Here is a 24,475-nt window from a genome sequence, read left to right as displayed (position 1 = left end):
TCTGCCTCTTCCTCCACATCTGGAGTCACAGTGGCACCTGCCACCCTGCAAACAGAGGATGTGGCAGCAACGCCACCATGTCCGCCATTGTCCCCAAGCATCTCCACACTGTTCCATGGAAGTGTTCAGCTGTCCATCTCCAAAACACTGGAGAGAAAAAGGAAGTACCCCCCTAGCCACCTGCGATCCCTGGCCCTGAATGCCAGCATTTCAAAATTCATGGCCTTTGAAATGCTGTCATTCCGTCTGGTGGAGACAGTTTTAAAAACCTGATGGTGGTGGCTATCCCACAGTAGGTGGTTCCCAGCTGCCACTACTTTTACAGTTGAGCCATCCCTTCCCTGCACAACCAAATGGCGGACAAAATCAGGTGTGCACTGCACAACTCCATCAGTGGCAAGGTCCACATAACCACAGATACGTGGACCAGTAAGCACAGGCAGGGACGCTTGTCCAAAACAAGGACAGAAGGTGCCTGTAGCAAGTGTGTTAAAAAATGATAAGCTTAGAGTCATGTCTACAAATGCTCGCAGTTTAGGGAATAAGATCCATGAACTTGTGGCAATAATGGCAACTGATAGTGTAGATTTAGTCGCTGTTACTGAGACATGGTATAATGAGAAAAATGACTGGGACATAGCAATACCAGGGTACTCTTTATATAGAAAAGACAGGGAAGGCAAGAAAGGGGGAGGGGTGGCCCTGTATGTAAAGGATAGCATAAAATCTAGCCTAATAAAGGTAAGTGAGGCGAACATAGAGTCCGTTTGGGTTACGTTAGAATTTGGTAATCACACAGTAACTCGTGTAGGTGTGATTTATAGGCCCCCAGGACAAATTGAAGAGTTAGATAATCTGCTAGTTGAAGAAATAGCTAAAATGACAATGAAGGGGGAAGTTATCATCATGGGTGACTTTAATCTTCCTGATGTGAATTGGAAAACAAAAATAGCTACTTGTGCCAGGAGCACACATATTCTAAACTCCCTACTGGGATTGTCTCTAAAACAAGTCGTTGAGGAGCCAACTCGTAAAGAGGCCATACTAGATTTAGTGTTAACAAATGGAGATTTGGTATCAGATATTACTGTAGGTGAAAGTTTAGGATCCAGTGATCATCAGTCAGTGTGGTTTAATATAAAAACAGTGACTGAGTCACACCACACAAAAACAAAAGTTTTAGACTTTAGAAAAAACAGACTTTTCTAAAATTAGAATATGTGTAAAGGAGTCATTATCAGACTGGAGCAATTTATATGGAGTCCAAAAGAAATGGGATTATTTAAAAGTTGCACTACTGAAGGCAACAGAAAATTGCATTAGGCTTGTCAGTAAAAGCAAAAAATTCAAGAAACCACTGTGGTACTCCGCAGATGTGGCCAAAATAGTAAACAAAAAGTTAGCATTTAGTAATTATAAAAAAACCCAGAGTGAGGAAGACAGAATGACCTATAAGATTAGGCAGAAAGAGGCTAAGCAAGTTATAAGAGCTTCCAAATCCCTCACAGAAGAGAAAATAGCACAGTCATTAAAAAAAGGGGGACAGAACTTTTTTTTAGATACATAAATGAGAAAAGAAAAGTAAAACAAGGATTAGTTAGATTAAAAACAAAAGAAGGAAGGTATGTAGATGAGGATAAAGGTCTAGCTGACTGCCTCAATGAATATTTCTGTTCGGTATTTACAGATGAAAATGAAGGAAAGGGACCTCAGTTAAGAAAAAGGATAAATGAGTCATTTATTACAGAGGAAGAGGTTCTATTTCAACTGTCAAAAGTAAAGACAAATAAGTCAATGGGACCTGATGGAATACACCCAAAGCTATTAAAAGAGCTTAGTGGTGTACTAGCAAAACCATTAACATATTTATTTAACCAATCATTGATAACAGGAGTAGTCCCAGAAGATTGGAAGTTAGCGAATGTTGTGCCCATTCACAAGAAAGGTAATGGGGAGGAGTCGGGCAACTATAGGCCAGTAAGCCTTACTTCAGTAGTGGGGAAAGTGATGGAAACCATGTTAAAGGATAGGATTGTTGAACATCTAAAAACACATGGATTTCAAGACCAGAGACAACATGGGTTTACTTCAGGGAGATCATGCCAAACTAATCTTATTGATTTTTTTGATTGGGTTACTAAAATTATAGATCAGGGTGGTGCAGTAGACATTGCTTACCTAGATTTCAGTAAGGCTTTTGACACTGTTGCACATAGAAGGCTTATCAATATACTACAATCTTTGAGTTTGGATTCCAATATTGTTGAATGGGTAAGGCAGTGGCTGAGTGACAGGCAACAGAGGGTTGTAGTCAATGGAGTATATTCGAAGCTTGGGCTTGTCACCAGTGGGGTACCTCAGGGATCTGTACTTGGACCCATTCTCTTTAATATTTTTATTAGTGATATTGCAGAAGGTCTTGATGGTAAGGTGTGTCTTTTTGCGGATGATACTAAGATATGTAACAGGGTTGATGTTCCAGGAGGGATAAGCTAAATGGCAAATGATTTAGGTAAACTAGAAAAATGGTCAGAGTTGTGGCAACTGACATTTAATGTGGATAAGTGCAAGATAATGCATCTTGGACGTAAAAACCCAAGGGCAGAGTACAGAATATTTGATAGAGTCCTAACCTCAACATCTGAGCAAAGGGATTTAGGGGTGATTATTTCTGATGACTTAAAGGTAGGCAGACAATGTAACAGAGCAGCAGGAAATGCTAGCAGAATGCTTGGTTGTATAGGGAGAGGTATTAGCAGTAGAAAGAGTGCTCATGCCATTGTACAGAACACTGGTGAGACCCCACTTGGAGTACTGTACACAGTACTGGAGACCCTATCTTCAGAAGGATATTAATACCTTAGAGAGAGTTCAAAGAAGGGCTACTAAACTGGTTCATGGATTGCAGGATAAAACTTACCAGGAAAGGTTAAAGGATCTTAACATGTATAGCTTGGAGGAAAGACGAGACAGGGGGGATATGATAGAAACATTTAAATACATAAAGGGAATCAACACAGTAAAGGAGGAGACTATATTTAAACGAAGAAAAACTACCACAACAAGAGGACATAGTCTTAAATTAGAGGGACAAAGGTTTAAAAATAATATCAGGAAGTATTACTTTACTGAGAGGGTAGTGGATGCATGGAATAGCCTTCCAGCTGAAGTGGTAGAGGTTAACACAGTAAAGGAGTTTAAGCATGCGTGGGATAGGCATAAGGCTATCCTAACTATAAGATAAGGCCAGGGACTAATAAAAGTATTTAGAAAACTGGGCAGACTAGATGGGCCGAATGGTTCTTATCTGCCGTCACATTCTATGTTTCTATGTTTCTATATCTCCCTAACTGCACACTGGGCAAATGTAGTGGCGGCTGGGCCTGAGGCAGATAGCAGTTTTGCGCACGTCCTTCTGCAACCGAGGATTGCAGGGCATTTCTCTTTGCCTCCTGTTGCCTTCTCCTCCTACTCCGCTTCCTCCTCCTCTACCACCACCTCATCCGGGCAGCGTAACACCTTCACCACCAACTTCAGCACTGCCAGGGGGAAACTACAGCAGGCTGTTTTAAAACTCATATGTTTGAGGGGGAAAACCCCATACCGCGCAGGAGCTGTGGACGAGCATGGAACAACAGACCGATGAGTGGTTGTTGCCACTGAGCCGCAAGCCAGGCCTGGTTGTGTGCGATAATGAGCGAAATCTCGTAGCAGCTCTGGACCTAGGCGGTTTGCCGCACATCCTTTGCCTGGCACATGTGCTGAATTTGGTGGTGCAGAAATTCCTGAAAAACTATCCAGATATATCAGAGCTGCTGCAGAAAGTGCGGCCCATTTGTGTGCGCTTTCGGCATTCTCACCCTGCTGCAGCTCGCCTGTCTGTGCTGCAGCGTAACTTCGGCCCTCCCGCTCACCGCCTCATATGCGACGTGCCCACAAGGTGGAACTCCACCATGCACATACTGGAGAGACTGTGCAAGCAGCAGCAGGCGATAGTGGAGTTTCAGATGCAGCACGCACGGGTCAGTCGCTCTGCGGAACAGCACCACTTCCCCACCAATGAGGTCCATGCGAGACCTCTGTGCCATTTTGCACTGTTTCGAGTACTCCACCAACATGGCCAGTGCCGATGACGCAGTTCTCAGCCTTACTATCCCACTTCTATGTCTCCTTGAAAAGAACGCTTCAGGCGATGATGGAAGAGGATGTGGCACAGGAGGAAAAGGAGGAGGAAGAGGGGTTACGGTTATCAGGCCAGTCATTCACAAGTGACCTCCTGCAATAGCTTTGGCCAGGTACACAATTGTCCAGCCAGGGCACAGTTCTGGAGGATGAGGAGGAGGAGGATGATGAGGAGGAACTGTGTTCACAGCAGGGTGGCACCCAACGCAGCTAGTGGGCATCACTGGAGCATGGCTGGGGGGATACGGAGGACACAGACAATACATCTCCCACAGAGGACAGCTTGTCCTTGCCTCTGGACAAGGCTACATGTTGCAGTGCCTGCGCAACGACTGCCGAGTTGCCCACATTCTAACTTGTTCTGATTACTGGGTGGACACCCTGCTGGATCCCTGTTACAAGGACAACGTGCCACCCTTAATTCCCTCACTGGAGCGTGATCGGAAGATGCGCGACTTCAAGTGCACGCTGGTAGACGCGCTGCTGAGGGCATTCCCAACTGACACCGGGGGCTCAGTGGAAGCACAAGGCAAAGGCAGAGGAGGATGAAGAGGTCGCCAACGCAGCTGGGGCACCACCAGCACCTCTGAAGGCTGGGTTAGCATGGCCGAAATGTGGAAAAGATTTGTCAGTACGCCACAACAACCAGCACCACCATCTGATATCGAACGCATTTCAGCAACATGGTGGAATAGTACGTGTGCACAGGCCTACACGTACTGACTGATGGGTCTGCCCCATTCAACTTTTGGGTTTCCAAATTGGGCACATGGCCTGAGCTTGCCCTTTATGCCTTGGAGGTGCTGGCCTGCCCTGCAGCCAGGGTATTGTCTGAACGTGTGTTTAGCACGGCAGGGGGCGTTATCACAGACAAGCGCAGCCGTCTGTCCACAGCCAATGTGGGCAAGCTCACGTTTATTAAAATGAACCAGGCTGCGCCAGATAAGGGTAGATAGTTCAGTAAAGTATTGATAGGGTGCCAATAGATGGTCTAGGATACTTGATAGAGTTCCTCTGTGGATGGGTCTAGTGTAGACCGTTCCGTATATGTAAATACAAGAGAGGTAGAGGCGACTAATGAAAGTTCAGGGTGTGGTAGGTAACAAAATGTAGAGAACTCGCATTCAAGAGAGCTATGGCCAGCTCTGGTGTGGATTGCGTACAGCGGTATAATCCCCGCTTATAGGATATGTAGGGAGGGGGTCTCCGTCAACACCGTCTGGTAGTCCAGAACTCGGAAAAGAAAGACAGAAAGCGACAATAGTGCTCTCCATTTTGATGTGGTTCAGTGTGCAGATAAGAAGAGGTAAAAAACTCACATTTGAGGGAGCTATGGCAAGCTCTGGTGTGGATAGCGTACAGCGGTATAATCCCCGCTTATAGGATTTGTAGCGGCAATACGTCCGTCAGCGCCGTCTGGTGATCCAAGGCTCCAATATAGAAAAATAAAAAGCGGCAATAGTGCTCTCAATTGTGATAGGTTAAGAGAGTAGTAGAGGAAATAAAATAATACTTGCAAAGATAGAGCAGAGGTACTGCTCTATGGATAGGCGCTGGTGGAATGATCCCCACCTAGGATTTCTTGGAGTACTGGAACTTTAAAATTGCCAGTGGAAGTAAAAGTAACCAGGAAAGGTTAAAATGCCAGGAATAGGTAAAAAAAAAGTTTAAAGTGCATAGAGAGTGCAATAAAAAGAGGATTGGTACAATAAAGTAGCCAAAAAACTTTTATAAAATACAGAATTAATAACCATAGATTACGGTCGAATTACGGTTTTGTGAGTCACTGAACGCTATCCGCGACGATTGCCTGAAGAAAGAAGCTGGTCGAACGGAAAAACCTGTGGCTGAATTCCTGGACACAGCTCAGAGTAGGAGACCTTGTGGAGCAAAAAGTATTCCCAAAATGGCGTCTGAATGAACCGGAAGTGGATCTCATTCAAACGCTGACCTCAAACGGTATGGAGACAGGTAAAGGGTGTTCCTTATATAGGTAAGTGTATAATCATAAGCCCCTCCCACAATTACAGGCCAAACGGCCTTAATACATATATGTATATATATACATACACACAGTATCTCACAAAAGTGAATACACTCCTCACATTTTTATAAACTTTTTATTATATCTTTTCATGTAACTTTTCATGTTTAACTTTTTATGATCAGTGTTATTTGTCTTATGTTTATTTTTATTAATATATACGTGTTTTATATGTGTTACAATTTTTTAAATATTTTATTATTTGATATGTATTTCCACCCTACAGCTTGGAAGACCTGGCTGAGTTACCCCCTGCTTCCCTACCAGCTACCAAGGGGGGGGGGGGGCAGCATAGACTGGTCCTGGGAAGACCCACAGATGGCAGGTGGAGATGGGACCGAGGTCACTCTACCGGCCCTACAGGGATGCAGTGCAGCCGGCCCAGATCCCCAGCAGCAGTGTGTTGAAAAGGGAGAAGAGACAACCAGTCTCTCTCCCCAGCGGCAGCCAGCATCACAGGGAGAGGAGATGGTCGCTTCCACTACTCAGCACCAGGCAGCGTCACTGGGAGTCGAGACAGTCGGTCTGGCTCCCCAGTGGCAGGGTGAGTTACAGGGAGTAACTGATGGTTGGTCTCCCTCCTAAGCGGCAGTGTACTTTGCAGGGAGAGGAGACAACCGGTCTCTCTCCCCAGCGGTAGACAGAGTCACCAGGAGAGGAAAGCCTCGTACCATCTCCCCAGTGGCAGTGTGTGTTACAGGGAGGAGAGACAATTGGTCCTTCTCCCCAAGCACAGGGGGACAGCACCCGTAACCCCTACAGGGATGCTGGATGGCCGGTCCAGATCCCCAACCCACCCCACCATAATGCCAGGAGGAAGAGGTAAGCGATCCCTCCTCTCCACAGCAGATCCGCAACCAGGTTGTGACGAACCCTGCTGCATAGACCTGTATTGCTGGTTCGTCTGTTTGCCTTGGGTTCGTGGATTTCCTGTCCGTATGCCATTGTTCGTATGTTTCCCTAAGTACCGATTGAAACTACCGAACCATCGGCCACCCAGGAGAGGAGTGTGCGGCTTATTAACAACTTGACCACAATTAGAACGTTGTGGTTAACCGCAACCACCTCTCCATTCCATATGTACGGGTGGTCGTCGTTCGTATGCCAACCACGAGGCGGCGGCCATTTTGGACACGAGGCGAATCAGCGGTGTTCGGTGCAAAACCTATGGATCTGAAAACGGACTCTTTATCTACCGAACACCGCTGGAGACGGCCGTCTCCCCTTCTATTCCCTTGGAGGCATACGAACACTGTTCCGTTCGGGAGTTTCTTTCATCCGTATGAACTTACACAGATAGCCGTCCCATGGAGTCATTCGTATACCGAAGGACTTATGAGAGACTTTGACTCCATGGCGATTGGACTGTGTACATCGGACCTGAGCGCTATTCGGTAGGAATATGCCCTCAGATCCAGGCTATCTGGGGATACGTTGCACGAACACTATACATTCGGTACTTCTGATTTTATGTATTTTATTTTATTTTTCTTATTTTATTTTAAAATGGCGATGGTCCCTATCCTCGGAGTTAATTAGGTTTCTCCCTAATTATCTCCGGGATAGGAAAGAATGACTTATGGGTAAAATGGGAAGGGCTTGTGCTATAGCCACTGCGATTGGCTACTGTATAATATATTTTACAGTCTTCCACAAGGTCCCCTAGGGGAGTGTCTACCTTGTGAAGACCTGCATAAATACCTGGCAGGTAGCCCCCATTAAACACATTACTGCTTGACCTTCAAGACGGAGCTTTGTCTCGTTTGTGGAGGGATTTACTATTGGGACAGCGTTTTCGTTTATTTCTAGCTGTGGAAGGATTTCGGATGGATTGCTGATCGGGAGTTACCGCATTCGTATGCTCCGTTCGGGAGTTTTATGATCGGTTGGACTGAACTTGCATTTCTGGAGAAAGGGGATTATCGACTAAACGGCGGCTTCATTCCCCTGGCGGTGAGTGTCGTAACACAGGTCCTGGGAGTTGTACTCACTGACCCCATCCCACCAGAATAGCTGGCATCTGGGCAGAGCGCAGCTAGCCTCTGCCCTAACTACCCCTTTGTTCTGGGGCCTGATGACCCACCAACCAACCCAGCTGAACCGCTGGCTAAGGGGCAGAGCACCGCTGGCCTCTACCCACCAGGCACAGAGGAGGGAGACTGCACCTGCCGTCCTCAGCAACAATTTTGTCCAACCAGGGGGGAGGGCATCCAGGTTGTTTCCCTGCAGGACACTGAATCTACAATTGGGCCCTTGTGAAAAGAGCCATCTGGAAAACTACACCTTTTGGGAAATGCCAACAGACTATCAGAGCCCCAGACCGATTGGAGGTCTGGGGTTTGGATCGTCTCCCCGAGAGAGGAGAGATGTGTGACAAACTCCCCTTTTTTGCCATGAATTTGCCATGAATTTTTGGAGGGGCCTGCTTGTCAGCCTCCTACCCTGGGACTATGTGCCCTGTGATAACCCATGTTCAAAAGTACTGTTTCTGCCCCTTGGACTTTTAACTGGAACAGATTCAAACATGTGGCGGTGGCCATCTTAATTTGTCCAGCAGTGTCAGCAGTGTTTTGTCATCGCGTGTATGGAACTGTTTTGGGCATGGGACCAGGTGCACGGTGGGGCAAAAATAAGACTTCCAGGAAATTCCTGAACCCTGAACCGATCTGGGTGATTTTTGGATATGTTGTTCACCCAGATCGGGGCTATCAGGGGATGCGATGTATTTTGGGGGTACTTTTTGGGGTTTGTAAAAATGTATGTTAATTGAGTTAGTCCATTGTCTTTGTTAATTGTATCACAGGCAGAGGGGAGGGATTGTGTACACTGTATGGGAGTGTCTGAATGTAAACCTGTGTTTTATTGGCTTGTATGTTTTGTATTCGGTGCCCAACTAGGTCCACCTGGGCATCAACTTTGCTGTAAAACTTGTATAAAAGACCAGTGTGTGCCATTAAACTTTCTGTTCCTGATTTACCCTCAGTCTTGAGTCTTGTCTCTTATTGGGGGAAACTGCTACAAGGGATTGCTATGCTCTTCATACTCTCTTGAATAATCACTAGCTCTTGTAAGAGCTATTCCTGCTTTGCTCTCTGGGGGAAGAGAGGTTCACCCACTGGAACCTGGAGCCTTGTCATAGGTCCAGGGTGGGTAGGAGATGGTGAGACCCCAACTAAGCTGTGACGGTTCATGGGTTCTGCAGTACTTATGGTGTCTGGAGAAGTGCTTGGAGCCCTCGGTAAGCACTAGGAGCATTCGTCGGCGGAGGTACCCAACCGGGGTACAGGAAGTTCCATTACAGTGGGTGAAACGTGTTGTGGATGATATATTTTACATTTTATTGTCATAATAAAGGTTTTGATATCTTTTATTACCAATATTAGTACCATATTCCTTGTTTTTTTCTTTTCATTTTGACCTGGTATCAATTTTTTATTTTCCCAGTGAGGACCTCACAAAGCATCCTTGGTGGGATTTATACCACCTACGCTGATTATACTGAGCGTGTTATCTGCTCAGGTAAATGTGAGTATTACTCTTTTTTTTTTTCTCCTACTCGCAATATTTTATACAGAGAGCTCTATCTGTTGTACCTTTGTTTTTACTTTCACATATCCCGCTGACAAGAAACATTTTGGTCTGTACCTCCCATCATACTTCATCCCTGAAGTGGGGAAAAAAATACCACTGCAAGCACTTCACACTAGAGCTGGTTTTAAGCTCTATTCCATGTGAGTAGGCCATTTGGATTTTATTTTATTCTAGCCTTTACACTTTTGGAACATATTGCACTATTGGATCTCTTTTCTTCTCTTTTATGTACCTGGAACTCAATTATCTGGAACTCATAATCACCTGGAGATAAAGGCAAACTCTTATAGACTACCTATATACCCCATGTTGGACTGTGTTGGCTTGTTTGCTTTTATTTATTACTGATATTATCTTACTGACCACGTATTATCTGTTTTACTTCAGTTGTTTTGAGTATCACGTCATCCCCTACCCCCTGGCGCACCCTACAGTTTTGTATTGAGATATATATATCCAGAAAAAATCAGCACTCCCAGGATTTGTACAGAAAATGAACATCAGTCTTTATTCCAACGGTCAACGTTTCAGTTCCGCTCGGGAACTTTCATTAGGACAGAATACACACAGATAAAAATAAACATTGTTTAAATAAGGAAGGTAATAAAGAAAACTCACGGTTCAGATGTGCAGGGGGCTGATCATCCTTCCGAATATGCTGTCAGCTGCCAGCATTGCTGCAGAGGTTGAAGGGGTAGTGGGTCAGCGCTCAGACCATATGCCGCACACTGCTTTTAATTGGTCTGCATGGCTGTCGTCCTAGAAGGAAGCCTCTTCTAAAGATGATGCACAAGAAAGCCCGCAAACAGTTTGCTCAAGACAAGCAGACTAAAGACATGGATTACTGGAACCATGTCCTTTGGTCCGATAAAACCAAGATAAACTTATTTGGTTCAAATGGTGTTAAGAGTGCGGCAACCAGGTGAGAAGTACAAAGACAAGTGTGTCTTGCCTACAGTCAAGCATTGTGGTGTGAGTGTCATGGTCTGGGCCTGCAAGAGTGCTACCAGCACTGGGGGGCTACAGTTCATTGAGGGAACCATGAATGCCATGCTGGAAAATAATGGTGGCCACACAAAATATTGACACTTTGGGCCCAATTTTGACATTTCAATTTAGTAGTGTACTCACTTTTGTTGCCAACGCTTTAGACAATAATGGCTGTGTGAGTTATTTTGATGGGGCAGCAAATTTACACTGTTATACAGACTGTACACATACTACTTTACATTGTCCGAGATTGTCATTTCTTCAGTGTTGTCACATGAAAAGATATAATAAAATATTTACAAAAATGTGAGGGGTGTACTCACTTTTGTGAGATACTGTGCGTGTGTGTATGTGTGTGTATGTGTGTGTGTGTGTATATATGTATATATATATATGTATATATATATATATATATATGTGTGTGTGTGTATGTAGGCCATTAAAATTCCCATGTATGGTTATAAGTCATGTTCTGTATGGGTGTCTTACTTTAGGTAGGTTGTTCACATTATTTTTCATACTGTATCTGGCACTTGGTCAGTTCTTAGTATACTCTTTATCCTGGTTTATTAGCACTGCTATGCTCATTACATGTCTTACTGACACTGTGTGTCAAGCAATTAGGTTAGTTGGATTTACACGGTTCAATGTCTAGACCCCATCTATACACATTTAAATTGACTCGGTGTCATACCTCGTGTCCCGCGCCATCCCGGTCCCGCCGTCCGTCCTCTCGTGCTGGGCGGTGCGCATCTCTGGCTGGCGTCGCGTGCGCGTCCGAGGACTTGCGCGCGCGCGCATTCGGTAGCCAACGGGTGACGTGACCTTGGCATTTAAAGTGATGGTAGCCTATTGCTACTATCTATTTATATCCTCCCTCATTTCTGTCCCTGCCTATCAGAATACACCTCGCCCTATATTAACTGCCTTCTGACATCACTTCCTTGCCCTGTCGTGGTTTATTATAGCCTGAGAGTGCATCCTGAGTAGTTGTCTTTCTTTGGTTTCTGACTTCGGCTTGTTATTTGGTTATTCTCGTTTCTGTCTCCCTGAACTTTTGGCTTTGTCTATTCGCATACCCGTACCTCTATATCCCTGACCTTGCCGTGTTTGGCGTGTTCTTATCTCTTATTCCTACGTTAAGTCCGGCCACTTTAAGGTCCGGTAATACGTCTGCCTGTGCTTGCCTTTATTGTTCTCTGGTTTGCGTCTTGGGGAGTATTAACCTTGACACTCGGTTATATATATTTACATATATTTACATGTATATTGCTTGTGACTACACAGCTGGTACTATAACCTACTTCAGGTTATTCTAGAATGTCACAAGTCCCAAAAGGGGGAGTTGATCTTTCATTCTCTAACACTCCAGCTAGGTTGGAGTGCTATCCAGGAGACGTGATTCGGCCAGTCCATCATCAATTTGTGAGGATATTTATGTGGTGATAAATATTAAAAATAATATTTTCATACGAATTATCAAAATTAATGTAATAAAAATTGATATTTTGGCACTGTTTCCCCCGATTAATGATTTAAAGCTGAGAATTACCCACTATTTTAATTCTCCTAGATCCTAGAGTAAGTTTCATTAGAAGATTTTGTTTCACACATTAATCACAAATTAATTATAAAAATACAATTTATTGTGATAATAATAATGATATGTAACAAGTTTGATATATCAGTAAATATTTAGGTATAACATAAGTATACAATATAGCAGTGGCTTTAACACAATATAGACAGCTAAAAAACATGTTATATGCAACAGTTATATGCAGTTTAACACGATTTACGACAGGACAATTTACTTTGAAATCAACTTAACACAGAACAGCATCTCACAGCAGCACAGCGTAAAGCAATAAAAACTTTGGCTGACAGTCAAATCACACTGAATTAACTCTTTCACTGCTAGCTACAATCCTCATAGGTAAAATATCCTATTACCGTATATACTCGAGTATAAGCCGAGTTTTTCAGCACATTTTTTGTGCTGAAAAAACCCAACTCGGCTTATACTCGAGTCAGTGTCTGTATTATGGCAATTTGCATTGCCATAATACAGACTGGGGGCTGTGGGGGCTGCAGAGCATTTACTTACCTCTCCTGCAGCTCCTGTCAGCTCCCTTCTCCCCGGTCCGTTCAGCACCTCTGTCAGCTCCCAGTGTAAGTCTCGCGAGAGACGCGGGGTCATAGTGCGGCTCTCGCGAGACTTACAGTGTGAGCTGACAGAGGTGCTGACCGGACCGGCGCGGAGGAGGAGGGAGCTGACAGGAGCTGCAGGAGAGGTAAGTAACAGCTCTGCCAGCCCCCTCCCCCCCCACTGAACTGCCAATGCCATTGGACCACCAGGGAAGGAGAGCCCCCCTCCCTGCCATGTATCAAGCAGGGAGGGGGGACGAAAAAAATTAAATATAATAATAAAATATTAAAAATAATAATAATTAAAAAAAATAACAATATAACAAAAATTAAAATAATAATTAATAAAATAAATAATAATAATAATTAATAACATAACAATAATCAAAATGCCCACCCCCCACCAACACATACACACACACACACACACACACTGCATCTCACACACTCACACTTCATTCATATACACACACTGCACTCACTCACACACACACTGCACTCACACACACACACACTGCACTCACACACACACACACTGCACTCACACACACACACACTGCACTCACACACACACACACACTGCACATACACACACACACACACTGCATTCATACACACACACACACACTGCACTCATACACACACACTGCACTCATACACACACACTGCACTCACACTGCACTCATACACACGCACTGCATTCATACGCACACACTGCATTCATTATATACACACACTGTAAATAAATATTCAATTAATATATTTTTTTTAGGATCTAATTTTATTTAGAAATTTACCAGTAGCTGCTCCATTTCCCACCCTAGTCTTATACTCGAGTCAAATTCCCAGTTTTTTGGGGTAAAATTAGGGGCCTCGGCTTATATTCGGGTCGGCTTATACTCGAGAATATACGGTAGATTGCAATTTTACAACTACAATAATTCTCATACCAGATCATTTACCATTCCTGTGTCCGTCCAATAAGAATAATTCTAACCAGGCAGAATTTTAACTTTCCTAATTAAGATTCACCATCTTTAATTTCAGAACAAGTCAATACATCTGGATAAAAATTTGGTATGCTAACATTTAGCAAATTTACCATTAATATATCGTTATCTAATTCCACCTGCAGGAACTGAATTCTTACAACCATGTATTCCTTAGCTAATTATGATTTCTAATAATTTAAATCTGACCAACATTTATCCAGATATATATTCCTGTTATTAGTGAAAGATAATTAATTTAATTAAATAAAACCAGCAAAATTACCAGTTAGGTTGTAGATTTTCTATCAGATGTGTAGATATGTCCCAGGAATTTTGAATGCAAGTATGATGAGAGAATTGTAGTAAAATAGAAAAGTTCTGAAGTTGTGTTAGTTGGAAAAAAATATATAAAGAATTAGGTGTGTCCAGCTTTGGCTCCAGATGTCAAATCTTAGATGTTAAGTGTGAGTCTTGAGTTTATCTCTCAGAGTGAGAGTCCAAGAGTGATTTTAAGTGTACGAGTCCCCTCTCTCTCCTTTGTCCTTAATTTTAATAGGAGAAATTCCAAACGTCACTAGTTAATAGTAACCAATAGCGAACTGTGGGCGTGTCTTCCCTACAGACTATCATCTAGATATTGGTCAGTAGATGGCGCATTACATCACCGAAAATTCTTGTGGTCCATTTACCTTTTTGTATAATGGGTTAACTGATTTTCGTCATGCGTTTGACGCCATCTGGTTATCTTTTATGGCTACTATCCATCACAGAAACTGTCAACTTCAAAGGCTTTGGTTGTTTTTTACCCAGACTTGGTGTCTATCGTATACGTTCAAACTTAGATTCCTGACACGTCCTAACCTTAATTTCACCCTTCCTTACAATGGACTTGTAAGATTCCGTTTTTAGAGAGTAAAATTAATTACTTAGTGTTATCTGTTATTGGTGTCTGTCTGGTTTTCTTGTTTATATTAGTCGCATTCCTATCTCAGACTTGAATGAATAGAGTTACAGAGAGAAGTAAAAAAAATGTGTCTGTATTTACATTCTGTTACAAAATGGAGTCATCTCTGTTCTTATGGTGACTCACAGTATACACTTTTAATTTGTCTTAACATAAAATGTCTGCCCGTATAAATATACTGACATACTATATATCCTATTGAAAGAGCCCATAGGCCTCCAAGACCCAAGAATCTGACCCAAGTGCCAAGAGACATAATAGCCGATTTAATAATGGGCGAATTAAAGATCTTTTCGTAAGAGAATTCTGGAAAAGCCCACTTAAAGAGGATAAATATTCATCTATATCCACCTTTGCAGACTTTTCTGCAGCAACGAGAGCCAGTAGAAGATCATTTCAAGATATTACAACATGTTTACGACAGAATAACATTATTTACAAATGGGGATTCCCAACTAAACTGTATATTTTTTTAACGACTCCTCGCATCTCTGCTTAAACCCAGATCAGGCTAAGCAAAAACTGATTGAATGGAGTATACTGAAAGAGAGCAAAGGTAATCTGACTTAATAAGGAACTCAAGATGCAATGTTTTATTTTTAATTTTTGGGGCACATAATTGATCAGTAAACCTCTCTCTTATATGGGGGGCATAAGAGAGGAGTGAGTAGGGGAATTACAGGCTATAGAATTATTATTATTTTTTTTACACTTACAGTTGCTTATAAGGGAAAAATAAATGTTTATAAAAGGATAAAAAGATTACACTAATATAGCACTAATTGTTTGATACTTTTCCACGCAAATCTATATTCTAGGGGTTGTCTGAATGAGAGAGGGAAACTTTTCTAAAGATAAGACTAAACAAATGTATATATATATTTGTACATAAATAATTTAAATTAATGAGATGGATAAATAGACAATGATTCACATGTATAAAATTGTCACTTAGCTTGATCTTTAAAGATAAATATAAAACACTAGAAAATAAATGTAAATATATATATATATATATATATATAACTGAGTGAGTTGTAAATCTTCTAATATTCTGCTTTATAAGGGGGAGCAGAGAGGAGAGAGAGAGAGAATTTTCTAATACTTATAGTTGCACTTAAAAGGGGAAAATAAATATTTATAAAAGGGTAAAATGATCATATTATTTTTTTTTATTCTTTATTTTTGCAGTGCGTATAGTGGTTACAGGTATACATATGGTACCCCAACGGCAGTCCATATGCTGATTTCAAGACATTGGGGGTAGATAGATAATGCACTTTTTTTTTTTATAATACGTAATGATAACAAGCTAACTGGTATAACATGTTAGATTAAGATTTCGTTTAACTCAACTAGTTGCACATCAAGTTGTGTTATATTGCCACGACAGTAATCCAATACATAGGGGTCACTTAGATGTAGAATTAATGCACATTTTTATGCTTAAGTAAAGTTTGCGTTACAGGCTAAACTCGTATATGCTATATGCAGACGAAGTTCAGTAATTAGTACCATCTATGGTTAGGATCACCTTCATGCAAGTACTGTAATGCTTACATTGCTGTGTTTCAGTGAGTAGCAGTAAATAACAGGATTTAAAGACTTGTTAAGATACATAAACATATTGCTTAAAGTTTTATACTGTACTGAGTGTACAGGCTGCGCTTAAGAAGCTATTGCCTAACAGTTAAGAAGCTACAGCATAAATGGGTTTTATTATGGGTACACAGTGGTAAAGTTGATTATCTACATGCTAGTTATGGTTATGACTATGGTAGCTTTGCTATAAGTCTCTGGTACCAGATATCCTAACGTCCTTTAATGGCCGTTAACCCACGCCGCTTGCAGGCTTTGGGGGTGAGTCTTTTACTTTGTTAATCCCTGCTTCTTGTCCTGTCACCTCAGGGCTCAGGCTTTGGGGTTGCTGCCGGGTTGCCCGCTGCGGGTGCCGTGGTTTTGCAGTTCCTAGAGCTCGGGCTGTGGTGCCGTGTCGACCATTCCGTCGGCCACACTCCATCATCAGGGCCCCTGTGCTGTTACCTCTGCTCTGTTCGTTGAAGGCTCTGCAAGTACAGTCTCGGGTGGCTGTCAGGTGAGGGTTAGAGGTTCGGGTCCCCTGTCTCAAGGCTAAGTCTCTTTGATGTAAGGGACGGCTGGTGCTCCTGCTGTAGCGTTGCCGCCAGCGGCATATATCTGGTTAATATGCCCCTGGTGGCCTTGGGCCTTGTCTGGACCGTTTGCGCTGTGTCAGGCATTTTATGTGGGAGTGTGCCTTGAGTGGGCCTGCTCACCTCCCGCTTCTCTCTGCTGCGCTCTTGGTTCTGACGCGGTGTCTCCATGGCACGGGCCTCTAACTTTGCCCAGAAGTTCGTAAAGAGCCTGTCTACGTTGTGGAGCAAATGCTCAAACGTGCTCTGGAGTGACATCGCAATTTTAAGTGTGACGGTTGCTGCTTGATCTTGTCGCTTGATGGCTTCTTGTAGCCGGCTTGTTGGTGCTGGGTATGTCAGGGGGGGGGGACCGGGATGACCCCCACTGGTCCAGAGGGGGGGGGGACAGCTTGGAGCTATGTGCACTCCGCCGGGTATAGGGCTCGGAGAGCGGCCGCCTCTCTTCTGCCCACGTTTGTGTAGGCCGCAAGCCTGAACGACAGCTTTTCAGTGCCGAAACGATTGGATTTTGGTATCCCTGGATGCACCGTCGTTCCCTTATCTGGGAAGTCGTCGGTGGCTGATCGGTTTGGCGAGTGGCCCCGGTAATTCGTCGTTAATCAATCCCAGTCTGTGGAGCTCAGCCGATGCACGTCTGCTCACCTCTGCATCCAGGCTCCGCCCCCCAAAATGATCATATTATTATAGCACTAATTGATACTTTTTCACGTATAATATAGTATATATGAAGCTTGATTAGATATAAACAGGAAGACACTAAACAAAATCTAGTTAAACATTACAAAGATGCACAGCTTTTATTAAATTATTTTAATGGGTAATATCTTAATTAATAATCAGATATTGTTAAGACTATAAATACACAACTGACTCTACGGATATGTTTAAACGTATATAGGAGAGAAAAGAACAACATTAATTGATACAATTCTATTTCTTATTTGCCTCAAATCTCCATTGCAAATAATTGTGAATGACATACCTAGTATAAATACTGTTATACTTGTTAAATAATTGGAGCCGAAAATGCTTTATAGTTCTATAAATATTACAACATCTTAAATTGATCCTTAGATTGATTACTACATCCATTGAATATTAATATCATACTGGCTTTGGCCTCTGGAGGGCACGGATGGGATTTGGATATAACGAACAGGTTTTGAAATTTTTTTTTTGCTTAAAGAATTATGAAATGTGAACCTTAAACTCAATCTAAACGGCTGTATCTAATCTACATATATACATATTTAGGTCAAAATAATATTTAGCGTAAAATTATTATTATTTTTTCTCCTCTCCTAATCATGGATATACTATGATAAAATTTAAATCATCTCTTACAGTTTAATGGAAACACGCACACATGCCACTATCCCTGGTATTTTAGGGGGATTTTGGACACGAGATGGGAAGCTTTGCTTTCCACACATGTGTCAATTGGATGAATTTTCCAGGGCCTTTTTTTTTATAGGCACTGGAGTGTAGTGAATGTTTATGTAGTCGAGAATGCATTGAGACATATTTTTTTTGTTTTCTGTTTTTTTATTGTCATGATCGTCTGCTGGTGGTTGATAGGAGGGGGAGATTGGGGTTAGATGTCAATAAAACTCGTCACTATAAACTCACAGGGATTAAATTCCCCATTTAAAAGAACTTGTCTGTTATATCTTCTGACTAGACATCATATAGATATTGCTTTTATACAGGATGTTACGGTTACCCTTAGGCTTGCTGAGAGCTGGACCGCTTAGTCGTCTGGATTCCTAGTTGCTGAAGAGGGGAGAGCCGCTTTCCATAGTATTCCATATGAGTCCTGTAAGTGTAGAATAATCCCACTAGCTATAGCATAGCTAGGATACCTTTCTGCCCAAAAAACGAGTCAAGGCTGCGATTTGAGGGTCAAGTAAGAACTGAGGTCTGGAACACCCAGCCTGCTTTTTATTACAGTCAGGTACACACAGACCCCTCCCAGGGGGAGGTATAAAATAACCAATAACAGCATAGTACAGCCCCCTGGTGCCCTCCCCTCCGCTTGGGAGATAATTGAGTTTCCTACTGTATCTACTCAATTATCTCCAAGCTAAAACTTATACATTTTTATACATTTTTATAACTTTCTCATTTTGACTAGTACATTAATAAAACTATATTTTTGTGAACAACATAAATGGTGGAACAACATACTCAAATTTCGTGGGAATCCGTCCAGTAGTTCCAGAGATATTAAAAAGTCTCTTTGGACCGACCGCACGCCTGTTTGCAAGCCCAGAAACAGTTCCACAGATTCAGGCTGTGTGGTCGGTCGCTGTTTAGCCGGAAAAACGGTAAAGTTCCATCCGAAGCCGGTGTTCGAATATTCGAAGGCACCTCGGCTTTTGTCGAAGTGTCGAAGTAAATGCGGTTTCTATTTCCGCGATGGTCGCTAGCCGTGTGGTGATCTATTCCCATAAAAAGAGACGACAAAGTTCCTTTCGACGGTTGTTTCGAATGTCCGGCCGGGACTTAGTCTCCGCTGTGGTGTCGAAGGATCGGGAAAGATACAGGTTACCGCTGACCGCATTCGACTGCATTAAAATGGCCGCCGCCACGTGTTCGACTGTAATGGCGGCCGCTTCGACTACCTCAGTGACTTCGACGGCTTCGGCACTTTGACGGTATTCGAAGTGCCAGTTCAAAGATTGAAATGCTGTTCCTAAGTAATTAAAGGTACACAATTAGAACTAGTGTTTCTGTAACACAGGAAACCTACTGGAAAGAAATAGATAATGGCTTATGGAAATACAGTTAATAGTCTAACATCTATACATCATCTTTCCATCTTTTACCTTTTTCAGAGCTATTCCAATTCCAGTTCCTCTGGCCATAATAAGAAAGATTGAGATTATTTTTTCTACTTATGCATGGGGATCCAGGAAACCAAGAATCCCTGGAGATACCCTTAAAAGAAAGACAGATGCAGGCGGATTGGGATATCCCGAACTACACAAAATTCATGAAGCATGTATGCTCTCACATTTATTTATGATAAATAGAAATAGAAACAAGAAATTGGGATGGTACTTATTGGAAAGAAATAATTGCAGAGGACTTGATCCTTATCTCTTTCTATGGGCAGACCCTAAACATTTTAAATCTCTTAATATTTCTAATCAAATACTAATAGGTTTTATAAAATGGATGTTTAAATTTAAAAAAAACAAAAATGGAAATTCCCTACAACTAAATTTATGAGTGCTAGTCCCATCACAGCCTTGTCCATACACCTTGAACATTTGAATATGTTCCACTGGCAATCTTATAATATAAAGACAATATCAGATTTATATGATAATAATGTGTTATACTCCTTTGCTGCTTTACAAACAAAATGTTATTTACCATCTCGCGAGTTATTTCACGATATTAGGATAAAAAAAATCTCTCTTTAGATCTATCCTTTGAGCCAGATATAATAAATACTATAGATAATTTACAAATCTCTTCAAAAAAAAAGTTGCCACAATAGGTAAAGTTCTTGATAAAGCATCTTGTATAAATAAATGGAAAGGTCGTCTTGAGATGGGAGCAAGATTTGTGTTTCTCTACATCTTTACAGACTTGGCATTATGCCTGGTGTCTAAGTAGAAGGGCTATGCACAGCATTAATTTACATGAGTAGTCCAAAGATGGTATATGGTCCCTGCCAGGATCTCAAAAATGTATTCCACTTAAGCGAACCAATTTTGGAGATGCCAAAACTCTATAGGTTCTCATGTACATATCTGGTGGGATTGTCCTAAACTTGTCTCTCTTAAAGGAGATTGAGAGCAACAGATCAGAGATCTTTTCGGTATACAATATAACCTTTCAGGCTTTCCTATTCCACATTGATCTTCCATCATCTGATAAACACAAGAAATATCTCTATATTAATATTTTTGCAGCAGCAAAAATCTGTTTAGCCAGATATTGGAGAAATTCAGCTATCCCAACTTGGACTGAAATGCAAACACAAATAAATTTCCAATGCAATGCAGAAAAGCATTTTTATAAAAGTGATATAAAGTTAGCTCAGCTATTTAAAAATATTTTGGACCATTGGATACAATACCGTAATCCAGTTTTACCCTGTGAGTTTGAGTAGAGAACATCTAATTCGAGTCCCCTCCCTTCTCCCTCCAGCTTCCGGCAGCAACTAATATTTTTAAACAAATGTTTTTTTTTTTTTGTATGTTTGTTTGTTTTTTAATTTTTTTTAATGATTTTTTTTTTGCCTCGATGCATCCCAAAATGTACTTATGATAAAATAATGTTATGCGTTTAAGATAAATGATTAGAAGTGACTTTCCATGCTATCTCCTGAATTATGGTTTCTTATTTAAATATCTTTATATGGGGATAACGGAATACATATTAACATTGATTATTGAATACCATTATAGTCACTTGTCGTTAGGAGCTTTGTTTAATTTCTGTACATAATATATATGTTGTTTTATGTGATTTATAAATATGTAGAAAATCTAAATAAAGATTGATATATAAATAAATATACTGACATAACCCCCCTTAGTTATTAACATAGCAATGAATAATTTAGTCTATGAATAAGCACTACAGAAGTTACAAGACATATTGTATACTCATATCACTTCTTCTGGCGTTGGGCATGTGTATGCATAATTAACATTTTTGCATATTGTTGCATAAACTTAGGGGTACCCCTTTAAATGGCACATCCCCTGATGGCCCTGATCTGGGTGAGTAACATATCTAAAAATCACCCAGATCGGACCAGGGGTTCGGGAAATCTATGGAGGTAATAAAAAGTTCCATGCGATGGGGCCCTGCGGTCGGTCACCGTATAAGGGAACACTTTACACGAACGGCTAAAGGTACAGAGATTAGGTAGGGTTCACAGGAATCCCCTTGTTCGGTTGTTTCTGTCCACCGAACGAGGGGCCGTTCGGTAGTTTGGAACCGTACGAACCGGGCTGGTGGAGGTCTCAGCGGTGTTCGCCTATTCGAGTGTCCGATTTGGGTTCCAGACACTCGATGGCAAAACACTGCTGTTCGGGAGTTTGTAAAATGGCCGCCACCACGTGTTTGTTTCCCGAATGGCGGCCACCAGGAGACAAAGGACCTACCGCATAGCTCGTTAATTACCCGCTTGCAACATTGTTGCCACGGGTAATTGAAGGCACACTTCACACAGGGGGGGGTCTGGTTGTTCGGTAGTTTCATTCCCTTACTTTATTTGAATGATTCTACCGAACAATCAGAGGAATACACTTCTTTTAAAACACATAGAAACTGGCAATGTACACGAATACAGTTATTCACATGAAATTTGTAGGACAGCCCAGGGTCATCTGCTACAATCTCTATAGCACTTTCAATTACGTCAGTGTACACTGGATATAGCGTAAGGTCACCGATGGTGATACGAGAGTCGTGGGGTACCTTAATTAGTAAGACAGGTGCTGGTAAGGCAATTACTGTATTAGTCACCTTGTCCCTCTGAAAAACACTTGTTTTTAAGACACGTGCTAACCAACCATTTATCTTTTACTAAGATCGCATGTACTAAAGTATTATCATCGGTTTTGGACACAGTCACTTGACATTTTTCAGAGCCATGTTTAATGTACTCGATCCCACACAAAGCATTTGTAAAATCATACATGAAAGGTTTTCCATCACACTGGAAACTAGTGTCTTTGAATTTCTCTCAGTCATTTAAAATGGGTATTGAATACCAATCTGGTACCCACGGTTGAAAAGCCAAAACATTTGGGGTTTGAACTTTTACGTGGATATCTTCCTTCCATGTACCGACATTGTAAATTGTTTTCATTTGAAAATTGTTTTTGGGAGTAAGATACGGTATGGCCAATAAAAAGCAAATCTCCATGCGTTCCGGGTCAAATAAGAGACGTAGAGCACTCTCCATCTCAAAGGCAAGATTTAATTGCATAGGCTCAACTGTATCTACATCCACATTGGCAAGCATCGCATGAACGATATCCTTTGATACAAAATACAGAGGTATACGTCCCTCTGCCAATTCAATCATTCCGGTTTGCACTTCATCAAGAAAAGCAAGTGTGTGGAAAAAATAGTTAATATGTCCTGGAGAAGTGTTCTTTGCTGTTTTATCACCTGATGAATATCGTTAGCGCAACGATTTCCATATCCAGTATCAAGATTTCCATATCCAGTTTTTGGACTGAAATAGAGTTGACTGCAGACATTCCAGTTGCGACAACTGCACCAACAGCGGCACAAACCAATGCCACAATTTTAGCGGTGAGGAACCTTTTGGGTTAGTTGCTCATCGAAATAGTACTGGATACAAAAGGTTTCCGGGCTTGCTCCAAGATGTTTCGCACACGGTCCTGTGCTCTTTGGAGGTGCATCTGGTACCAGGTTTGTAACTCAGGAAGCTGCATCGATGAAATGTTGTATGCCTTCTCGATGGAAATCTTGGGGTCCAAGCTGACGAACACACGTTGGGTCAGGATCCTCTTCTCTATCAAGATGAACCCTTGTGTCTCCTGAATCAGGATGCCTGAGGATGGTCCCATCTCTGCGATCGGATCGGTTCATAGCTCATGGCACAGGAGCAGTACAATCCAGAAACAAGCCACATCCTTCTTGGACATCTTTCAACAGTCACGGATCAGCAACTCGTCTCAGACTTATCTACTAATGATTCAAGGGTTGTAAAGCATACAAACTTATAACTGTGTGACATCACTTAGCCTAGGACAACACATTATTTACGATTCATCAACGTTATACATTTTGTCTCTTTATATTTTTATAAATGCATCCATTGTAACGGACCACCTGGCACCCCAACTGGGTACCTCCGTTGCTTGATGCTCCTAGTGCTTCCCGAGGGCTCCAAGCACTCCATTTGACACCATAAGCACTGCAGACCCCACGACCGCCGCAGCTTGGTTGGGGTTTCGCCGTCTCCTACCCACCCAGGACATACGACAAGGATCCAGGTTCCAGTGGGTGAACCTCTCTTTCCCCAGAGAGCGAAACAGGAACAAGGGATTATAGCAAGGGAGTATGAAGAGCATAGCAATCCCTGTAGCAGATTCCCCCAATAAGAGACAGGACTCTAGATTGAGGGTGAAGTAGAACTGAATGCACTAAGGCTTTGTCTCTTTTATACAAGTTTTCCCACAAGGTTACCACCCATGTGGACCTTGTTGGGCACCAAAATGTACATTTAAAAGCCAATAATATTCAGTCACAAAGTTAAACACTCCTCCCCTCTGCTTGGGAGATAATTGAGTTAATTACTGTATCAACCCAATTATCTCCAAGTGAAAAAATACACTTTTTACACATTTCTCATAACATTAAAATTAAACATCCAATTCCTATAAAA

At 42.0% G+C, this 24,475-nt stretch overlaps 1 protein-coding gene across 2 annotated transcripts in view; it reads left to right on the top strand.

The window, feature by feature from the left end:
• HBEGF (heparin binding EGF like growth factor) overlaps positions 1–24,475 on the top strand; it is a 458,025-nt gene that overhangs the window by 12,388 nt on the left and 421,162 nt on the right. The window contains exon 3 of one of the 2 annotated variants that reach the window (XM_063447487.1): positions 9,671–9,751. The exons of the other annotated variant lie outside the window; for it this stretch is intronic. Coding sequence (XP_063303557.1) covers positions 9,671–9,751 — 81 coding nt within the window. The remainder of the gene's footprint in view (positions 1–9,670; positions 9,752–24,475) is intronic. 2 annotated transcript variants of the gene reach the window in all.

The sequence above is a fragment of the Pelobates fuscus genome, chromosome 3, assembly GCF_036172605.1.
Source record: "Pelobates fuscus isolate aPelFus1 chromosome 3, aPelFus1.pri, whole genome shotgun sequence".
NCBI lineage: Eukaryota > Metazoa > Chordata > Amphibia > Anura > Pelobatidae > Pelobates > Pelobates fuscus.
Note: the sequence above shows the minus strand (reverse complement) of the source record. Positions and strands in the feature narration are given on the sequence as shown.